At 36.8% G+C, this 18,645-nt stretch overlaps 1 protein-coding gene across 4 annotated transcripts in view; it reads right to left on the bottom strand.

Annotated features, from left to right (window-relative positions):
- Window positions 1-18,645, bottom strand: part of ASH1L (ASH1 like histone lysine methyltransferase) — a 201,575-nt gene that overhangs the window by 94,161 nt on the left and 88,769 nt on the right. For 3 of the 4 annotated variants that reach the window (XM_046682972.1, XM_046682970.1, XM_046682971.1), the window contains 2 exons: window positions 15,846-16,584; window positions 5,061-5,240 (listed from right to left, as the gene is read on the bottom strand). In XM_046682972.1, coding sequence (XP_046538928.1) covers window positions 5,061-5,240; window positions 15,846-16,584 — 919 coding nt within the window. The remainder of the gene's footprint in view (window positions 1-5,060; window positions 5,241-15,845; window positions 16,585-18,645) is intronic. The other variant, XM_046682973.1, reaches the window with a different exon arrangement.

Below are 18,645 nucleotides of genomic sequence, written 5' to 3'. Positions count from 1 at the left end.
AACGATAGATCAAATGTAAGATGGTACCATGCTTTTATTTCCAAAGACACATATTACTTTGAGGAAATGACAGCTAAGTGTAAACACTATGTATTATATATAATATGAATAGTAATATAATAAATATTATATAACATTATAGAACAAGTAAATCTATTCTATATATATGATTGGCATGAAAATAAGCAATATTCTGTAAGCGTTAAAATTAGTTAACCTATTTTCTGTAATAGATTCAGTACTCAAAAGTAGCCTATGAATCAAATTAAGTGCATGAGGAGAGTTTCTTATTTTATAAAACCTAAAAGTCACAGTATTTGACAGCTAGGATAGTCTTAAGGTTACAGCTATATAGTACAACAGCTTCATTTTATACATTAAGCTTCATTTTTATGATTCCCAGAGAAACTAAGTAATTTGCCCAAATGTTACACGACAGTGATGGACCTAAAAGTAGAACCCAAGGCTCCTGTCAAAGGTAGTGTTAATTTTTCCATACTATGCTGTTTCACCGTAATATATACTCTAAAGTCTAAAGTTCACCCTTCAATTCACCTGATATATATTTGATATTCTATATTCTTTTAAACTCTTTTTAGATAAAATGAAATGTAAAATTCAGAAGTAATACAGCATTTTTAGAACTTCAAGCAATAAAGATAAACGTAAAATAAGAAATGGAAACCTCACTTCTCCATTGCAAACCCTATAACCCAGAAGGATATAGTCGTCACAATAATATCCGTGGGGGGGGAGGGGGGGATTATTCTGGATTATCTGGGTGGGCCCAATGTAATCACAAGGGTCCTTATAAGTGGAAGAGGGATATAAAAGAGGAAGAGACAGTGAAAACAGAACGAAGGCTGAAGTGATGCAATGTGAGGACTCAACCGGTCATTGCTGGTTTTGAAGACAGAAGGGGCCTCAAGCCAAGGAAGGCAGGTAGCCTCTTGAAGCTGGAAAGGCAAGGAAAAGAATTCTATCCCAGAACCTCCAGAAGGAATGCAGCCTTAACAACACCTTGATTTTAGCGTGGAGACACTCATTTTGGGCTTCTGAACTCAGGAACTACAAAATGATAAGTTTATGTTGCTTTAAGCAACTTAGTGATTTGTTATAGCAGGCATAGAAAACTAATATACAGGTTAACCTCTGTTAATAGTTTGGAGACTATATTACTAGACATTTTTTGGTGGCTATATAAACATATATTACTAATAGAGGTTTTCTTAAACCTAGGAACACTGGCTGTACCACTTTTATCTGGTATGTTAGCTAATGATATCATCATAAACTCAGGAATACAAAATAAAACACTGGGATATCATTGACTTTGCCCTGTCCTATACTCATCCAATCAGCCTATAATTCCTTTCAATTTTTTTTTATTGAGGTAACACTGATTTATAACATTATAAAAACTTCAGGTGTACATCACTGTATTTTGACTTCTGTATAGACTACATCATGTTAACTGCCAAAAGTCTAGTTTCTATCTGTTACCATACAAATGTCTCCCATTACCCCTTTCACCCTCACCCAACTCCTTTTCCCCTCTGGTAAGCACCAATCTGTTCTCCTTATCTATGTGTGTGTTTTTTGTTGTTGTTTTATCTTACACATATACATGAAATCATACAGTATTTGTCTTTCTCTGCCTGACTTTCATTTAGTGTAATACCCTCAAGGTCCATCTATATTGTTGCAAATGGCAAGATTTCGTTTTTGATGGCTGAGTAATATTCCATTGTGTATGTGTGTGTGTACGTATGTATATAGTGCAGGATGTCAATACATATATATATATATATATGTATACACACACACACACACAGACATATACCACATCTTCTTTATCCATTCATCTGTTGATGGGCACTTAGGTTGTTTCCAAGTCTTGGCTATTGTAAACAATGCTGCAACGAACAATCTTTTCAAATTAGTGTTTTTGTGTTCTTTGGATAAATACCCAGAAGTCGAATAGCTGAATCATATGGTAGGTTCTATTTTTAAGTTTTTGAGGAATCTCCATACTATTTTGCAAAGTGGCTGCACCAAATTTACATTCCCACCAGCAGTGTACGAGGGTTTAATTTGTTTCAGTTTAAATGTCAAAAATTTTCAAGAGTCCACTCTTTCCAACATTCTACTGCTGCTATCACCTTAGTTCACGACATTACTTCTATTCTGGAAAAGTGCACAGGTGTCCTCCTTCCTGTCTTCTAACTTCTAATACTTCCTCGTCTAATTCATTTTCCATACTGATACTGTGGTTTTGTCTTGATCTAATTTTGATTCAATCCCCTCATGGCTTCTTAAAATCTATAATGATTTATATACAAAAGAATAACCTTGTGATTTCTTTGTATCATTCTGTGGCCCAAAAAAACAAACTGCCAGAGCACGGAGAATTTTTAGGGCAGTGAAACCACTCTGTGTGGTACTACAATGGTGGATATATGTTATTATACATTTATCAAAAGCCATAGAACGTACAACACCAAAAGAGAACCCTAATGTCAACTCTGGACTTCGGGTGATAACGACATGTCAATGTAGGTTCAGTGATTGTAATAAACGTACCACCATAGTGCAGGATGTCGATAGTAGAGGAGGCTGTGCATGCCTGAGGAGAGGGCATTTATGTGAACTTGCTGTTGCTTCCATCAATTTTGCCATGAACCTAAAACTGCTCTAAATATTATCATTTATTAATTAAAAAAACAAAACAAACAAAAAAACAAAATTGCTACCAACAAAAAACAATCAGCCCACAAAAATATACTGGCTTCACAGCTTGCAAGAACGTATACATGTATTAATCTGATCAATGTTGTTAAAAATATTCCAGAATAAACTGTTTTCTTCCTATTTATTTCTATGAGATGAAGAGCTAGTTCTAACATAAACAAGGTGATATTCAGTCCATTTTCAGAGCAAAAGACTTTTGTCTGACTAAAGATATTTTTAAAACATTAATATGTTTGATGATACTGATCTCTTGATGTACAATCTGACTATTAATCTCCCATTTTTAGGGATTTAATCCAGAAAAAGCACACTGGTAAAGACAGAAGTAAAATTTGAACTTAATTTTTTTAGCAGAAAACTTAATAAATAAATATATCTGCTTTCTCTATTCAGCATCTCCCCAAAATGCATTTCCATTTTCTCATTTGTAGAGACAGGATGCTAATTTTTTTCTAGGTATTGTCATGTGGAATAATTACAATTATTTCCCAGCCTTCTCTTTGGCTGAAGTGTGGTTACATGACTATGTTCGGCCAGTGACTATAAAATGAGGTTTTGAAGTTTCCTTTCTTAATTGGGCTGCTATAACAAATTACCATAGACTGGGTGGCTTAAACAACAAATATTTATTTCTCACTATTCTGGAGGCTAGCAAGCCCAAGATCAGGGTTGGGTTCTGGTGAGAGTGCTCTTTCTAGCTTTCCAATGCTGGCTTCTTCTTGTATCCTCCTCACACGGTGGAGAGAGAGATCATTTCTCTGTGTCTCTTCTTGTAAGGGCGCTAATCCCATTCATGAGGGCTCCATCCTCATGACCTAATTACCTCCCAAAGGCTTCACCTCAAAATACCATCACATTGGAGATTAGGGTCTCAACACACAAATTTTGAGGTGCGTACATGCAGTCCATAGTGTTTCCTTACAAAGAAAGTGGATGCTTTTTACTCCCTTTCCTCTTTTCTGCTCTCTGTAACGAAGACCTTATGGCTAGGCTCTAGTAGCTATATCAGAATAAGAAGTAACCATAATGCAAGCCTAGTGTTGAAATGGAAGAACAGAAAAGAAAAGTAGTCCAAGATATCCTATTAACCCTGAAGTGTGTACTACACAACTTATTTTAATTGAAAGGAAAATAAATGTCTATTTTTTCAGTCTTGGTTATTTGAGAGGATTTCCTATTATTGGCAGCTGAAACTAAGCTTAACTAATAAAACATTTTTAGGATACAAGAAGCATGAATACAGTACAAAGAGTTTATGTGATATCTACCTCAGTGGCATAACTATGAAAAATATTTTCAATGCAAAATAAAGTGCTGTGGTTTACCTGTTGATCACTTTAACCACACCAATTCCATGATCTCTAAAATCTAACTGCTCCTCTTTGAATTTCACTTTCTTGCCTAAATTCAGACCCTTATGACCTTTTGATGGATACTGTGAGTTTCTGCCAGTACTAACTCTCTCATTCATTTTCTACTCTCTTGCCAGAGTTATCATCTTAAAACACAAACTTGCACTTTTCTCTTCCTTTCTTAAAAATATCATTTTGAATTTCCTATAGCGTAATGGGATAAATATCTTAAAGCAGTAAAGTTAATCATTTTGTGGTCCCTATTATATAACGCTTATTTTCCACACTACCATTACATTTCAGAAACATTGAAATTTTGAGTTGTTCTAATGTATGAAAAATCTTTGCATCCTAGTACGTGCCTTCGTACATGCTATTCTCTCCAACTAGAATGTCCTTCTCCATCTTGCAAACTACTACTGAACCTCCAAAACCTAACTCAACTATAATCTATGAAATACTTACTCAATGATATAGTTAGTTGATATCTCTTTGGGGTTTAAAAAATTCTCAATTAGAATGCTTATCAAGCCGTACTTTCCCAAGAGAACTTGACGTTCTTCAAAGCAAGGACTATTTTACTCATCTGGAAAAGTTTTCGGAACACAGAAAGCATTCAATCAGTGAGGAATGAATGCAGAAAATCATCAAGATCATTTTAGATACACACATAGTGCCATTTTTCTTATTTTTACCTAAGAGAAAAGCCACCATCAGAATCCAAACTATAGATACGTAATCTAGAAAGGCAGGGAAAAGATAAAGATCGGGAAGATAATTAGCCCCTAAGAAATAGTGCAGTATCATGGGTACAGTGAACACTGAGGTGTTTATGATGGGATTCATATTTGTCTATATCATATTTGTATTGTGTTTTTGGATAGTCAAAGTATTTTTTCAAACGTGGAAGAATAACAGGTCTTTAAAGGATGTCAGCTGATAGGTACTATTACTTACTCTGTAGTTTTGTAAACGTCAGAATACAGCCCTGCTTTCTGAAACTTCTTCTTTGGGGGACGTGGGGCCTTCTTTTCCCTTGGGATGAGAGAAAGCACAGGCTGCAAGGTACTTTCAGGTTCGGGAGGTTTGGCTGGGGTTTCAGGAGGACTGGGAATCTCAACTGCTGCTTCAGTAAAGCTAGAAAGAGAAGTTTAAAGATAATTTTATGGTGAAAAAAAAATTTTCCTACAAATGATTGTCTATTTAAAAAAACATCACAGCAATTAAAAAAAGAAAGATAAGGACTTCCTCATCTGGCCATGCTGGAGTAACAGATACCAGACTTGTCCTCCTGACAGAAACTAACAGAAATATAGTAAACTACTATAAACGTGGAGAAGTTTACAAAATAATTACCTGACATTGGACAACAGTGTAGCACTGTGATCCTTGAGAAAATTGAAAAAGAAAAAGAAATGAGATGAGTCCTACAACCACTTTGCCTTTCTAAGAAGGACTGTCGTGGAAGGAGTGGAACCAAAGCAAGAGAATGCCCAATGTGATGAGCTGAAAAGAGAAAAATCAGACTACGGAGAGGCTGAGGTAGCTGGAATTCATGGAGCAGAGTGTTTGAGAAAAATAAATCTAGAAATCTTTGTATGGGGCTCTTCTAGTATATTGCTATGTACTAGGTTGTGCATGTACAGGGTGAACTTTCATAAGGCTGGACAAAGAACCACCAGAGTACTGCAATCTGAACAATTCTCAGAGCTCACACATAATGGTAGATATTCAGATTCCACTAGGAAGAGTAGAAAGACATTGCCTAACACTGGGGGCATTTGATAGAGATCCGAAAGGGTAATTTTACCCATTTTTGAAGGGCTCAGCTATCCCCGGAAAAAAGACCAGCTCTAATAAAGCTTAAAAACAATCTTAAAAAGAATCCAAAGGGCCAACCCTGTGGCCTAGTGGTTAAGTTCACACACTCTGCTTCGGCAGCCCAGGTACGTGGGTTTGGATCCTGGGCATGCACCTACACCACTCATCAGCCAAGCTCTGGCGGTGATCTACATACAACATGGAGGAGGACTGGCAACATATGTTAGCTCTGGGCTAATCTTCCTCAGAAAAAAAAAAATCCAAGCTGATCCATGAACAACTTAACTGCCTACCAAAATAAAATTAAACACTTGAAAAAGAACAAAACCAGACCACAATAACGTGACATTCACAATGTAAAAAAAAAATTCATCATGAAAAAGAATTTAAAGACTAATGGCCAAAATTTTTCCAATTTGATAAAAAGTATAGTGCCAGGAAACTAAACAAACCATAAGCAATATAAACTCAAATAAAATAAGTAAGGCATATGATAATAAACTTGCTGAAAACTATTGATGAAGAAAATAAAAGGAGCCAGAGAAAAAATACAAATTTCTACACAAGAATACAAAAACAAGAATGAGTGCAGACAGATTTCATGTTTGAAACAATGCAAGTCAGAAGGCAAGGAAATAACATCTATAAGTGCTAAGGGTCGGGGGTGGGGGGAGCCTATCACAATAGAATTCTAAATCAATCAAAAACATCTTTAAAAATTAAGGTGATTCCAGGTCCAGCTCTATTCCAGGCAAAGCTGAAATAGACACTTCTACCTATCCTCCCACGAACTACAACTAAAAACCCTAGAAATTATATATAAAATAAACATAAGCAAACAGACTGGCTTGGGACCTTGGGACCTAAGTAATGACACAGTAGAGAATTTCCTAGATTTTCTTTTTGCCTCATACTTAATGACGAAAGACTGAAAACAGTTGCTCTAATATCATGAGAAAGGCAAACATCTATTCTCATCACTTATATTCAAAATGACAGTAAACGTTCCAGCCAGTGTAAAATGGCAAGAAAAAGAAAAAAATCTGAAAGTGTGAGCCCTTGAATTTTGTTCTTTTTCAAGATTATTTTGGCTATTTGGGATCCCTTGAGATTCCTTATGAATTTTAGGATGGATATTTCTATTTCTGCAAAAAACGTCAATGGGATTTTGATAGGGAACTGCACTGCATCTCTGGATCACTTTGGGTAGTACTGATACTTAACAATATTAAGTCATCCAATCTGTGAACACAGGCTGTCTTTCCATTTAAGTCTTCTTTAATTTTGTTTAACAATCTTTTGTAGTTTTCAATGTACAAGTCTTTTGCTTTCCTAAGTTTATTCTTAAGTACTTCATTATTTTTGATGTTATTGTAAATGGAATTGTTTTCTTAACTCCCTTTTTGGAAAACTGTTCGTGTACAGAAATGCAACTGATTTTTGCATGTTGATTTTGTACCCACAAATTTGCTGAATTCCTTTAACAGCTTTTTGTATGGAATCTTTAGGTTTTCTACATATAAGATCATAGCATCTGTGAACAGAGCTAACTTTACTTTTTCCTTTACAATTTGGACGCTATTTACCTCTTTTTCTTGCTTAATTGCTCTGGTTAGGAATTTCAATACTATGTTGAACTGAAGTGGCAAAAGTGGGGGTCCCTTCCTTATTCCTGATATTAGGGGAAAAGCTCTCAGACTTTCACCACTAAAGTAGTTAGCTTTGTGTTTTTTATATATATACAGCCTTTATTATGTTGAGGTAGTTTCTTTCTATTTCTAGATTGTTGAGGGTCTTTTTGGTTGCTTTTTTTTTTTTTTGAGGAAGATTAGCCCTGAGCTAACTGCTGCCAATCTTCCCCTTTTCGCTGAGGAAGACTGGCCCTGAGCTGACATCCATGCCCATCTTCGTCTACTTTATATGCGGGATGCCTACCACAGCATGGTGTGCCAAGCGGTGTCATGTCTGCACCCAGGATCCGAACCAGCGACCCCCAGGCTGCTGAGAAGCAGAACGTGCAAACTTAACTGCTGCACCACCGGGATGGCCCCTAGATTTCTGAGTTTTTATCATGAACATGTGTTAGATTTTGTCCAATTCTTTTTCTGCATTTATAGATAGGATCATGTGGTTTTTCTTCTGTAGTCTGTTGATGTGACTAACTGATTTCTGAATGTTGAATAAGTCTTGCATAACTAGGATAAATCTTACTTGGTCATGGAATTAATCTATAATTTTAAAAAATTATTTATTTATTTAACCATTTATTATATATATATTTTTACTGTTCTCCCTACCAGCCATATTCATTTCTACTTCTGTGCCTTATCTTATATTTCTTTCTCCCGCAATCAAACATGTTTTCTGGGGGCCAGCCCAGTGGTGCATTGGTTAAGTTTGCATGTTCCGCTTCGGTAGCCCGGGGTTCACTGGTTCGGATCCCGGGTGCGGATCTACGCACCACTTGTCAAGCCATGGTGTGGCAGGCATCCCACATATAAAGTAGAGGAAGATGGGCATGGATGTTAGCTCAGGCCAGTCTTCCTCAGCAAAAAGAGGAGGATAGGCGGCAGGTGTTAGCTCAGGGCTAATCTTCTTCTTAAAAAAAAAACGTTTTCTGCTTTCCTGCTTATCCTCTACATGTATAAATTCTCTAAGTGCCATGTTTCTCCAAGTGCTGTTCATACACCATATACATGAGAATCACCTTGGGGGCTTATAAGAAATGCAAATGCCTACTCAGGGAATTTTAAAAATTCCAATTAAAGAGGTCTGGGATGGACACCTTCCTAATCTTGCTGATCCCTGATACCTCAAACTGGGTACTCTCTTCACAAGAACATCTTTCTCATCCTACTTGGGCTCTGACACCCTAGGCTGGTTGATACTCTCTCCCCCTTCCCCAGGGCCCAACTCCTCACCCCATTAAGGCTCCAACATCTAGCTTGGGTGACCATGGTTTCCATACCCCAGGTGGACACCTACCTAATGGCTTTAAGATTGAATTTTTCAGGAAAGAAAAGAGGAAGACGTGAGGCATTTTAAAACATGGCTTTATGATATATTTATCTACACCAATACAATACTTTGTTTAGTTTCTGCTGGGTTATTTTTGCTTTATAAAAATAGTGTCAGGCAATATATCATTTTTAGGGACTTGTTTCTTTCACTTCATGTTATATTTCTAAGACTCATTCATTATTATTGTGTGTCAGCTGTAATTCATTAATTTTATTACCATATCATATTCAGTAGTGTGAAAAAATACAATATATTCATTCCTTTTCCTGTTAATCATGGATATTTCTAGTTTTTACATATTATAACCAATCTTGTTATTACCTTTCCAAAAAGTGTTTTCTGGTGTCCACTGGGTAAGAGTTTTTCCAAGCTATCTAAAAGGGCATGGCTAGATTACATAGGGTTGATTTGTAACACTTTTTTGGTTATATATTCTGGATACCAAAAACATATACGTGATATGCATTATAAATTCTTCTCCCACTTTGTAGCAAGTCTTCGTGTTTGTCAGGATGATGTTTGGTAAACAGAAGTTCGTAGTTTTAATATAATCCAGAATATCAATCTTTACCTGTATGGTTATTGTATTTGATATCCTGTTGATGAGATCCTTTCTGACAACAAGGTGATAAAGTTTTTCTCTCTCCTATTAGTCTTTAAAAATTTAAAGTTTTGCTTTTTACACTTAGGTATTTAATCAATTGGGAATTAATTTTTGTATGTGGGATAAGACAGAATCCAATTTCATTCCCATTCCTATGCAGTATCAACTTCTGGGGCACAATTTATTGACTACTATTTTTTTTTCCCTATTGATATGCAGTGTCACCTTTGTTACACAGCAAGCTCTCATACAAGAATGGATCTGTTTCTCTTGGATTTACTCAGCCCATACTAGCTTAATATACCATAGCTTGAAATGAAGCCTTGGGACAAATCCATTGCTTTATACGGTAATTCCATTCCTGGGTATTTACCCTAGAGAAATTAGTGCCCATATCCAACAGCAGACATTAGAGTGTATTAAGAGTAGCATTTTTGGATAACAGTACCAAACTGGAAATAACGTAGCAGTGAAATGGAAAGACTGTATTATATACAAACGATGGATTACCACACAATAATGAAAAGGAAGCAACTACAGCAACATGCAACAACACAGATGGTTTAACGTGTATGTTTTTTAAGATTTTATTTTTTCTTTTTTATCCCCAAAGCCTACCGGTACATAGTTGTGTATTTTTAATTGTGGGTCCTTCTAGTTGTGGCATGTGGGACATTGCCTCAGCATGGCTTGATGAGTGGTGCCATGTCCACGCCCAGGATCCGAACTGGTGAAACCCTAGGCCGCTGAAGCGGAGCATGCAAACTTAACCACTCAACCATGGGGATGGCCCCCTAACATGTGTATGTTGAGCAAAAAAGGTTAAGACACAGGTGCGCTGGCATAGCAGTTGAGTTCATGCACTCCACTTTGGAGGCCTGGGGTTCGCCGGTTTGGACCCTGGGCACAGACCTACGCACCACATATCAAGCCATGCTATGGCAGGTGTCCCACTATGAAATAGAGAAAGATGGGCACAAATGTGAGCTCAGGGCCACTCTTTCTCAGCAAAAGGAGGACTGGCAGCGGATGTCAGCTCAGGGCTAACCTTCCTCAAAAAAAAAAAAAAAAGCAATACACAAAAGCATATGTCTTGTATAGTTTCACTTCAATAAAGTTCAGGAAGGCTGAACTAAACTGTATTGTCTAGGCTTGCATAGTTAAATGGTTAAAAGAAAAAAAAGGTAAAGATGTGGTTACTTCAAAAGTCAGGAGATTGATTATAGCTAGTGGTGAGGAAGCAGTTTATGATTGGGAAGGCATATGTGATGCTAGCAATGTTCTATACGTCCACTTGTTCTATATCTACATGGGTGTCAATTTTATCAAAATTTTTTAAACTGATTATTTATGTTTATATACTGTCTGTATGTGTATTCCCTCCCCCGCCACTCCCCTCACATTCTCTAAAGAGTTTTAATGAGGGTCGGCCTGGCGGTGCAGCGGTTAAGTTCGCACGTTCTGCTTCTCGGCGGCCCGGGGTTCACTGGTTTGGATCCCGGGTGCGGACATGGCACCACTTGGCAAATGCCATGCTGTGGTAGGCGTCCCACGTATAAAGTAGAGGAAGATGGGCACGGATGTTAGCTCAGGGCTAGTCTTCCTCAGCAAAAAGAGGAGAATTGGCAGCAGGTGTTAGCTCAGGGCTAATCTTCCTCCAAAAAAAAAAGAAAAAAGTTTTAATGCGACTGGAATGATCTTTTTCTTTACAGCGTGGTAGAACTCTCTTTTAAGCCATCTGGTGCTTTCTTTATGGCAAGATTTGAAATTATAGATTTAATTTACATAACAGAATCACTCTATTTCTTCTTGAGCAGGGTTTTTTCCTAGGAATTCATATACTTCAACGAAGTTTTCCAATTTGTTGGGCATAAAGTTCTTATAGTAGTCACTTTTAATCTCTCAAATACAGCTTATCTCCTTTTCAATTCTTAATGTTATTATTCTCTTTCTCTTTCTTTATTGATCAACCTTAGCAAAAGTTTGTATATTTTATTAGTTTTCAAGGAACTAACTTTGGTCTTCAGTGATTCTCTCTTTTGTACCTTCACTTTCTTTTGTTAATGTATGTTTTATCTCCTTCCTTTACCATTTTGAAGCTTATTCTCTTGTTTTTCTAATTTCTTACTTGGACTCTTGGTTCATAAATTTTTGGCATTTAAAAAAATAATCTAAGGGGGCCGGCAGCATAGTGGTTAAATTCATGTGCTCTGCTTCAGTAGCCTGAGGTTTGCAGGTTTGGATCCCAGGCACAGAGCTAGCACTGCTCACCAAGCCACACTGTAGCAACATCCCACATAAAAAATAGAGGAAGATTGGCACTGATGTTAGCTCAGGGCTGATCTTCCTCACACACACACACACACAAAATATACATATATAAAAGCACTAAAGGCTATGAATCTCCCTCTGGGTACCTCTTTGGATACATCCTACAAGTTTCAATATGTAGCACAGTATTTATTCAGTTGTGGATTTTTTTTTTTTTTTGAGGGAGATTAGCCCTGAGCTAAATGCTGCCAATCCTCCTCTTTTTGCTGAGGAAGACTGGTCCTGAGCTAACATCCGTGCCCACCTTCCTCTACTTTATATGTGGGACGTCTACCACGTGTGGCCCGCCAAGTGGTGCCACATCTGCACCCGGGATCCGAACTGGCAAACCCCGGGCCACCGAAGCCAAACTTGGCACTCTACTGCTGCACCACTGGGCTGACCCCAGTTCTGAATATTTTTAATATGACTTTATCTTTTACATGAGTTTTAAAAAGTTATTTTTTTTCCTTTGAGAACTAGGATTTGAATCCAGGTTTTTCTGAATATAGAACTCAGCTCAGAACCATCACACTATTCTTTTGCATTCTGGTTTGTAATTAATCAACAAATAGTGACCAAACTCTTTCACATGGTATACAAGGCCCTGTGCATGATCTGGCCACCACAACCTTTTCTCTTGATTCATTTGACACCAAACTACTCTAATTCACTCTGTGTTTAAGCCACACAGGCTTTCTTTCACTTCCCTCAACCTGCCATGCCTTTTCATTCTCATCAGCCTATAATGTTTACAGTAGCCCTCCTCCTATAAATAACAGATGAAATCTGTTCTTCAGATTTTATCTTAGACATTACACTCATGGGGAAACTAAGCCAGTTACCACTCTGATATATTCTCATAATCCTAAAGAACTCTTCATAATAGCATTTAGACAGTAAGATCCACAAGGACACGGAATCTATATTTGCTTACCACTGTATCTATCCTAGGCACATGGACTAAATAATTTTGCAAGAAATACTTATTGAATAAATGAACAAACTCCTGCTACATAACAAGTATTATAGTAGATTCTAGTTAGAGAAAGGCAGAAATTTGTTGCTCTCTCTAGGAACTCACTGTGTGATGTCCTTTCTTGTACCATCTCTTGATGGTAGAAACTGTATCTTTCTCTTCATAATCTCTTCAAATTGCAGAATATAACTTTGTGGAAAATAAGTGTTTAATGCTGACTAAGATACTAGAATTTGCTGGAACAGAAAGGCTTATCTGAAATAAAGCCTCTACTCTGAAGCTTGCTTTTTCTGTGCGTAAGGAAGACTGGCCCTGAGCTAACATCTATTACCAATCTTCCTCGTTTTACTTGATGAAGATCATCACTGAGCTAACATCTGTGCCAATCTTCCTCTACTTTATGTGGGATGCTGCCACAGCATGGCTTGATGAGTGGTGCTAGGTCCCCACCCAGGATCTGAACCTGAGAATCCTGGGCAGCCAAAGCAGAGTGCATGAAGTTCACCACCACACCACCAGGCCACCCTCTGAAGCATATTTTTAAGGTCACCCTTCCTAAAGCGAATGGTCAAGATGTCACAAACTGTCACTTTCTTACTACACTGAAGGCAGAACTCATTCTCTTCTTAGGTATTTTAAAGCCTTAGTAATTAAGACAGAATAAAACTGATATCAAAACAGACTGATGAGAATAAAAATATTAAAAAAGACCCTAATACCCAAAGATACATAAGAATTTAGTATATGATAAAGATATCATTTCAAATAAGTAAGGAAAGGATAAATTAATAAATAATGGTAAGACTACCATTTAAAAATTGAAAAACATTAAATATCTCTTTTTAAAATTTTTTCTCATCCCAAAAGTTAAAAAAAAAAAAAAAACCTTTACTAAAATGCAGTGAGACTATAAATTACAGAAACTACATAAAAACAGCCATGCTTACAAATCTGCAACCTTGATAAATGACTGGCCATAAATATATCACTAACTCACACCTTATAGAAAAGTAAATTTCAACTGATTTAAAGACCTATAAGTAAAAAGTTACGTAATCCATCAAAGAATAATTCAATAAATTATGATATATTCTTAGCACGGACTAAGATAATTGTATGTGTACTAATGGGAAAATCTCCAAGATACACGAAAAGAAAAAGTTAAGTTACAAAATTAAACATAGTATGTTACCACTTACATAAAATAGCTTTGCATATGCACATACTTGTAAATGCATAAGAAAATGTAACAAAGGATGAAGAATATACTGTTAACAGTCTTATCCATGAAAAGAAGAAAAAAATTTGAGAGGAAATGAGATCTTGTGAAGAGACTTTGTACCTTTTGAATCAGTAAACTGTTAGTTTCACTGATTTATTTACAAGCACGTATTACTCAAGAAAATTTTTAAATTCCATATATTCTGTAGAAAAACCTATTTTTCTTTTGTAAAGATTTTATTTTTCTGTCTTCTCCCCGAAGCCCCCGGGTACATAGTTGCCTATTTTTAGTTGTGGGTCCTTCTAGTTGTGGCACGTGGGATGCCGCCTCAGCATGGCTTGGTGAGTGGTGCCATGTCCACACCCAGGATTCGATCCGGCAAAACCCTGGGCCACTGAAGCAGAGCGCTCGAACTTAACCACTCAGCCACAGGGCCAGCCCCAAAACCTATTTTTTTAATAGATACAAAAAAAACCTCTCTACATAGGATTCACCAAAGGCAGGCAATAGAGAAAAAGACTGATACATTTTAACTGTTCTGTTGATGTATGGCAAGAAAATATAAAGAAAATCAAATACCAAACAACAAACATGAAGGGTTAATATTCTAACTATATATAATGAGCACTTAAAAAATAACAGGAAAAATAGATAAGAAACATAAACAAATACTAATCTCCAATATGCAAATAAGTGTAAATTAAAAAAGTAGGAAGTAACATTTAGGAAGTATATTTCACCTATGTCAGATTGATAAAGATTAAAGACAAAGAAAACTTTCTGGGCCTGCCCTTGTGGCCTTGTGGTTAAGTTTGCCATGCTCCACTACAGCAGCCCAGGTTCAGTTCCTAGGTGTGGACCTACACTGTTCTGTTAGCAGCCATGCTGTGCTAGCAGCCCACATACTGAAAAATAGAGGAAGATTGGTAAGGATGTTAGCTCAGGGTGAATCTTCCTCAGGAAAAAAAAAGAAAATAAAAGAAAAAGATAATTTCCAAAGAAGATAAGGGTGGGGTAAATTGTATACAACTATTACTGTGATTGCTGTCATTAGTAAAAGTATACGTAAACAGGTGTGTCTTTTAAGAGGAAAATTTTACAATATATATCAATTTGACAATATATGTCAAAAGGCTTAAAAGATATCTAGCAGTTTTAATGTGTATTTCTCTAGCTATGAACAAAGGTTGCAATATGAATGAGACTGAGTATGCTATATTTAGTAAAGAAAAAGCCATTTGCAAATGGTGGATGCTGTATCGATTCATTTAAAAATATCAGATCTATCTTCAAGGAAAGAATCTGGTTAGATACATAACAAAAGGATTAAATGCTCTTTTTTTGTGGTGATTCTTGGCTTTCTGCTCCACATTTCTTGGGGAAAAAGTAAACACAGTAAAAGGAAATTACAGAGAAAATAAATCTAACATGCAAGAAGACTTAAAAATGTGGGATGAAGTTTAGTGCACAAAGAAGATATTGTGATAGTAAAAATAATTCCACTCACATAGCTATACACTGAATAAAATATATAATCTCTCTGGGCCTTGATTACCTCATCTGTAAAGTGAGGGGCTTGGACTGGACTGTTACATCCCCTTTGCTTCTTAATTACTTATAATTTTGGACAGCTATAAATAAGAACAATTTTAAATTGAACCAAATAGAACAGGCCTTATATAGTGAAAGGCTGTAAGATTAAATGAATAATTTAGCTGCATATATGGTACTTTTGTATAAAAGCTAGTTTCCTCTACTCAGATAAAATACAAAACAAGGAATTACCTTTCAGTATTCTCTTGTTCTTCTTCTGGGAATGGCTTCTGCTTTTTCTTGTTCTGTTCTTCCAACAGCCAACTTTTCCTCTTCAGTCCCTTCTTAAGTTCTGGATTCAGGTTTACACTCTGAACAACAGCCTCAATGACATCTGTAACTGTATCAGGACCGAAGTGCAGTGCTGCTGCTTCTTCACCTTCATTCAGTTCTGGGCTGACAAACTGGGCAGCCTGGAATGCTTGCATTGATACCACAGCCTGGAGGGGACATTTCCGAGGTCGACCTGGTCTGCGTTTCACAAAGTTATTCCCTGTCCTGGCCTGTCTTTGAAGTTTTTTGGCTTTTAAAATCTTATTGACATGGTCCAGGTTTTTCTTGGTGGCCAAGATTTTGTCATAATTGCACATTTTCCGAGCTTGGCGCTGCATAGCTTCCACTACACTTCTCTTGATATGATGGGGAGAACAGTTGCTTGGCAACTTTTCAGAAAGGAGTGACATGCTATTACTGCAAGAGTCACTGGGGACGGCAGGCACTAGAAGGCTATCTGGTTTTCCCAGGATTCGCTCCTTGCTGTGGCCATGGCCTGGACTGGAGGAAGGTGGCACAGACGCAGATGCAATCACAGCATCAATATTTTTCTCCAGGGGCTCTTGGTCCTCATGTTGTACAATCCGCTGCAGCAGACTATCCACAGTGTCATCCCCAGAAGCAACCAATCTTGGACTTCGAGAAGGAACTCCGTTCACTACATAAAACCATAAATCACACATAAGATAAAAATTGAACACAGCTAGTAATTTAAATAACTTTTTACACAGAATAAAAGACAAGGAATACTTCTCTATTTTTTACAGTAAGATCAAACATCATATCATATATGCATTTGTCTTTTACAGACAAGTTGACAGTTTACTTTCCTGAATAAGGTACATTACAGTAACCATAATAAATTCAAAATTGGCCCGTGTGTCCCTAATAATATACAGATTAAAAAGCAACAATTCTTACTCTCTGAGATGAGAAGCAGAAAGAATTACAGTTTATTTCTTCAAAAATGAAGGTCCAGTTAAGTTAAGGGACCTGACAGTTAAGTGTTGGATAAAGAGCTAAATTTTAAATATAGATGATATGTCTAGGTCAGTGCTTTTTTTCTGACAATGTTTTAAGTGCAAAGGAATAGAAGTGAAACCCTCTTCTTGGGAAAAACTTTAAAATTAGAATAGAAAACATCTGTATAACCTAGTTCGGAAAGAATATACACTGGCGGGAAGATTAGAAAATATGTGGTCTTAGATAAGCCTTGTTATCTTAGTGGCCCAATGATCTGGTGATCTTTGTTTCTTCAGATACCACTCAGCAACTTTTTATGACTATATGTGAGAAGTGCTCAACTTCCTTTGGCAAGCTATGTTAGTTTTACAATATTATAAAAATTAGATCATAATACATCACTTCCCAAGATGCCTAGTTTACTACGAACAATCATAGGTCATACTTTTCCAAAGTTAATCAATGGACTTCTTATCTATATGACATTAAAATGTGATAGTATTTTATTTATTTATTTATTTGGAGGAAGACTAGCCCTGAGCTAACACCTGCCGCCAATCCTCCTTTTGCTCAAGACTGGCCCTGAGCTAACATTCATGCCCATCTTCCTCTACTTTATATGTGGGATGCCTACCACAGCATGGTTTGCCAAGCGGTGCCATGTCCACACCTGGAATTCAAACCGGCGAATCCCCCAGGCCTCCGAAGGGGAACGTGCGAACTTAACCACTGCACCACCAGGCCGGCCCCTGTGATAGTATTTTAGATACTCCTTTATAGGCCCCAGGCATTCTAGATTCCAATCTCATCAGATTACACTGAAATTTTCCTCAAATTACTAATAACTTGATTCAAATATATCCAATGGTCTTACTTAAAATTCAATATTTTTAGAATTTCAAACTTTCAGCTATAATTTATATCACTCCTCTTTAAAATCCTGCCTCCACTGTTTCTACAATAGTACTCTTTGATTATCTTCCAATTACTTGCAACTCTACTAAATTCAACTGTAGAGATCCTTATTCCCCCATACTTACTTACTTTCCCACTGGGAACATGTTTATTTTCATAGTTTCAATTATCATTAGAATATATATCAATTATCAAAATGAAAACTGATCCCTTCCTCTTCCCCAACCTTTAAATGCCAGTTTCTCAATCTCTCTAGTACAAGACCTTTTCTTGTTTCAACTCTACACTCTCTCTTTGACAATTCACTCAACTACTATCTGTCTTCTGATGACTGCCGAATCTCTATTTCCTGAATAGAATTTTCTTCTAACTCTCTACTTTTCCATGTTTCATAGATTTTTCAAACTCATATTCACAACTAATTATCTCTTCCTTCAAACTTGCTCCTCCTCCATATTACCTGTCTCAGTGAATGATACTATAAAGCCAACTATCCAACACTATATATACTGAGCACCAATCATGTGGCAAGAATTTTATTATCCAAGCTGAGGCCAAATGATCAATTATTTCTCCTTTATCCTCACCACGAACCATAACACGTTGTTTTATGTTAGTTTGCTCTCTTGAACCTATCTACTTTTCCTCATTCTACTACAGCAATTCAAGACTAAGCTAACCTTATCTCCCTGACCTAAAGCGATAAATAGCCTAACTCTTACAGTGCTATTAAAACACTACACAAATCTTTTGATGCTTCTCCTATCAAACGGTGGTACCTAATTCCCCTTCCGTTGAATACCAGCTGCCCTTAGTGAGTTGCTTCTAGTAAAGACAGTAC

Source organism: Equus quagga, chromosome 13 (assembly GCF_021613505.1).
Source record: "Equus quagga isolate Etosha38 chromosome 13, UCLA_HA_Equagga_1.0, whole genome shotgun sequence".
Taxonomy (NCBI): Eukaryota; Metazoa; Chordata; class Mammalia; order Perissodactyla; family Equidae; genus Equus; species Equus quagga.
The sequence above is the reverse complement of the archived record's forward strand: the minus strand, read 5'-3'. Positions and strand labels throughout refer to the sequence as shown.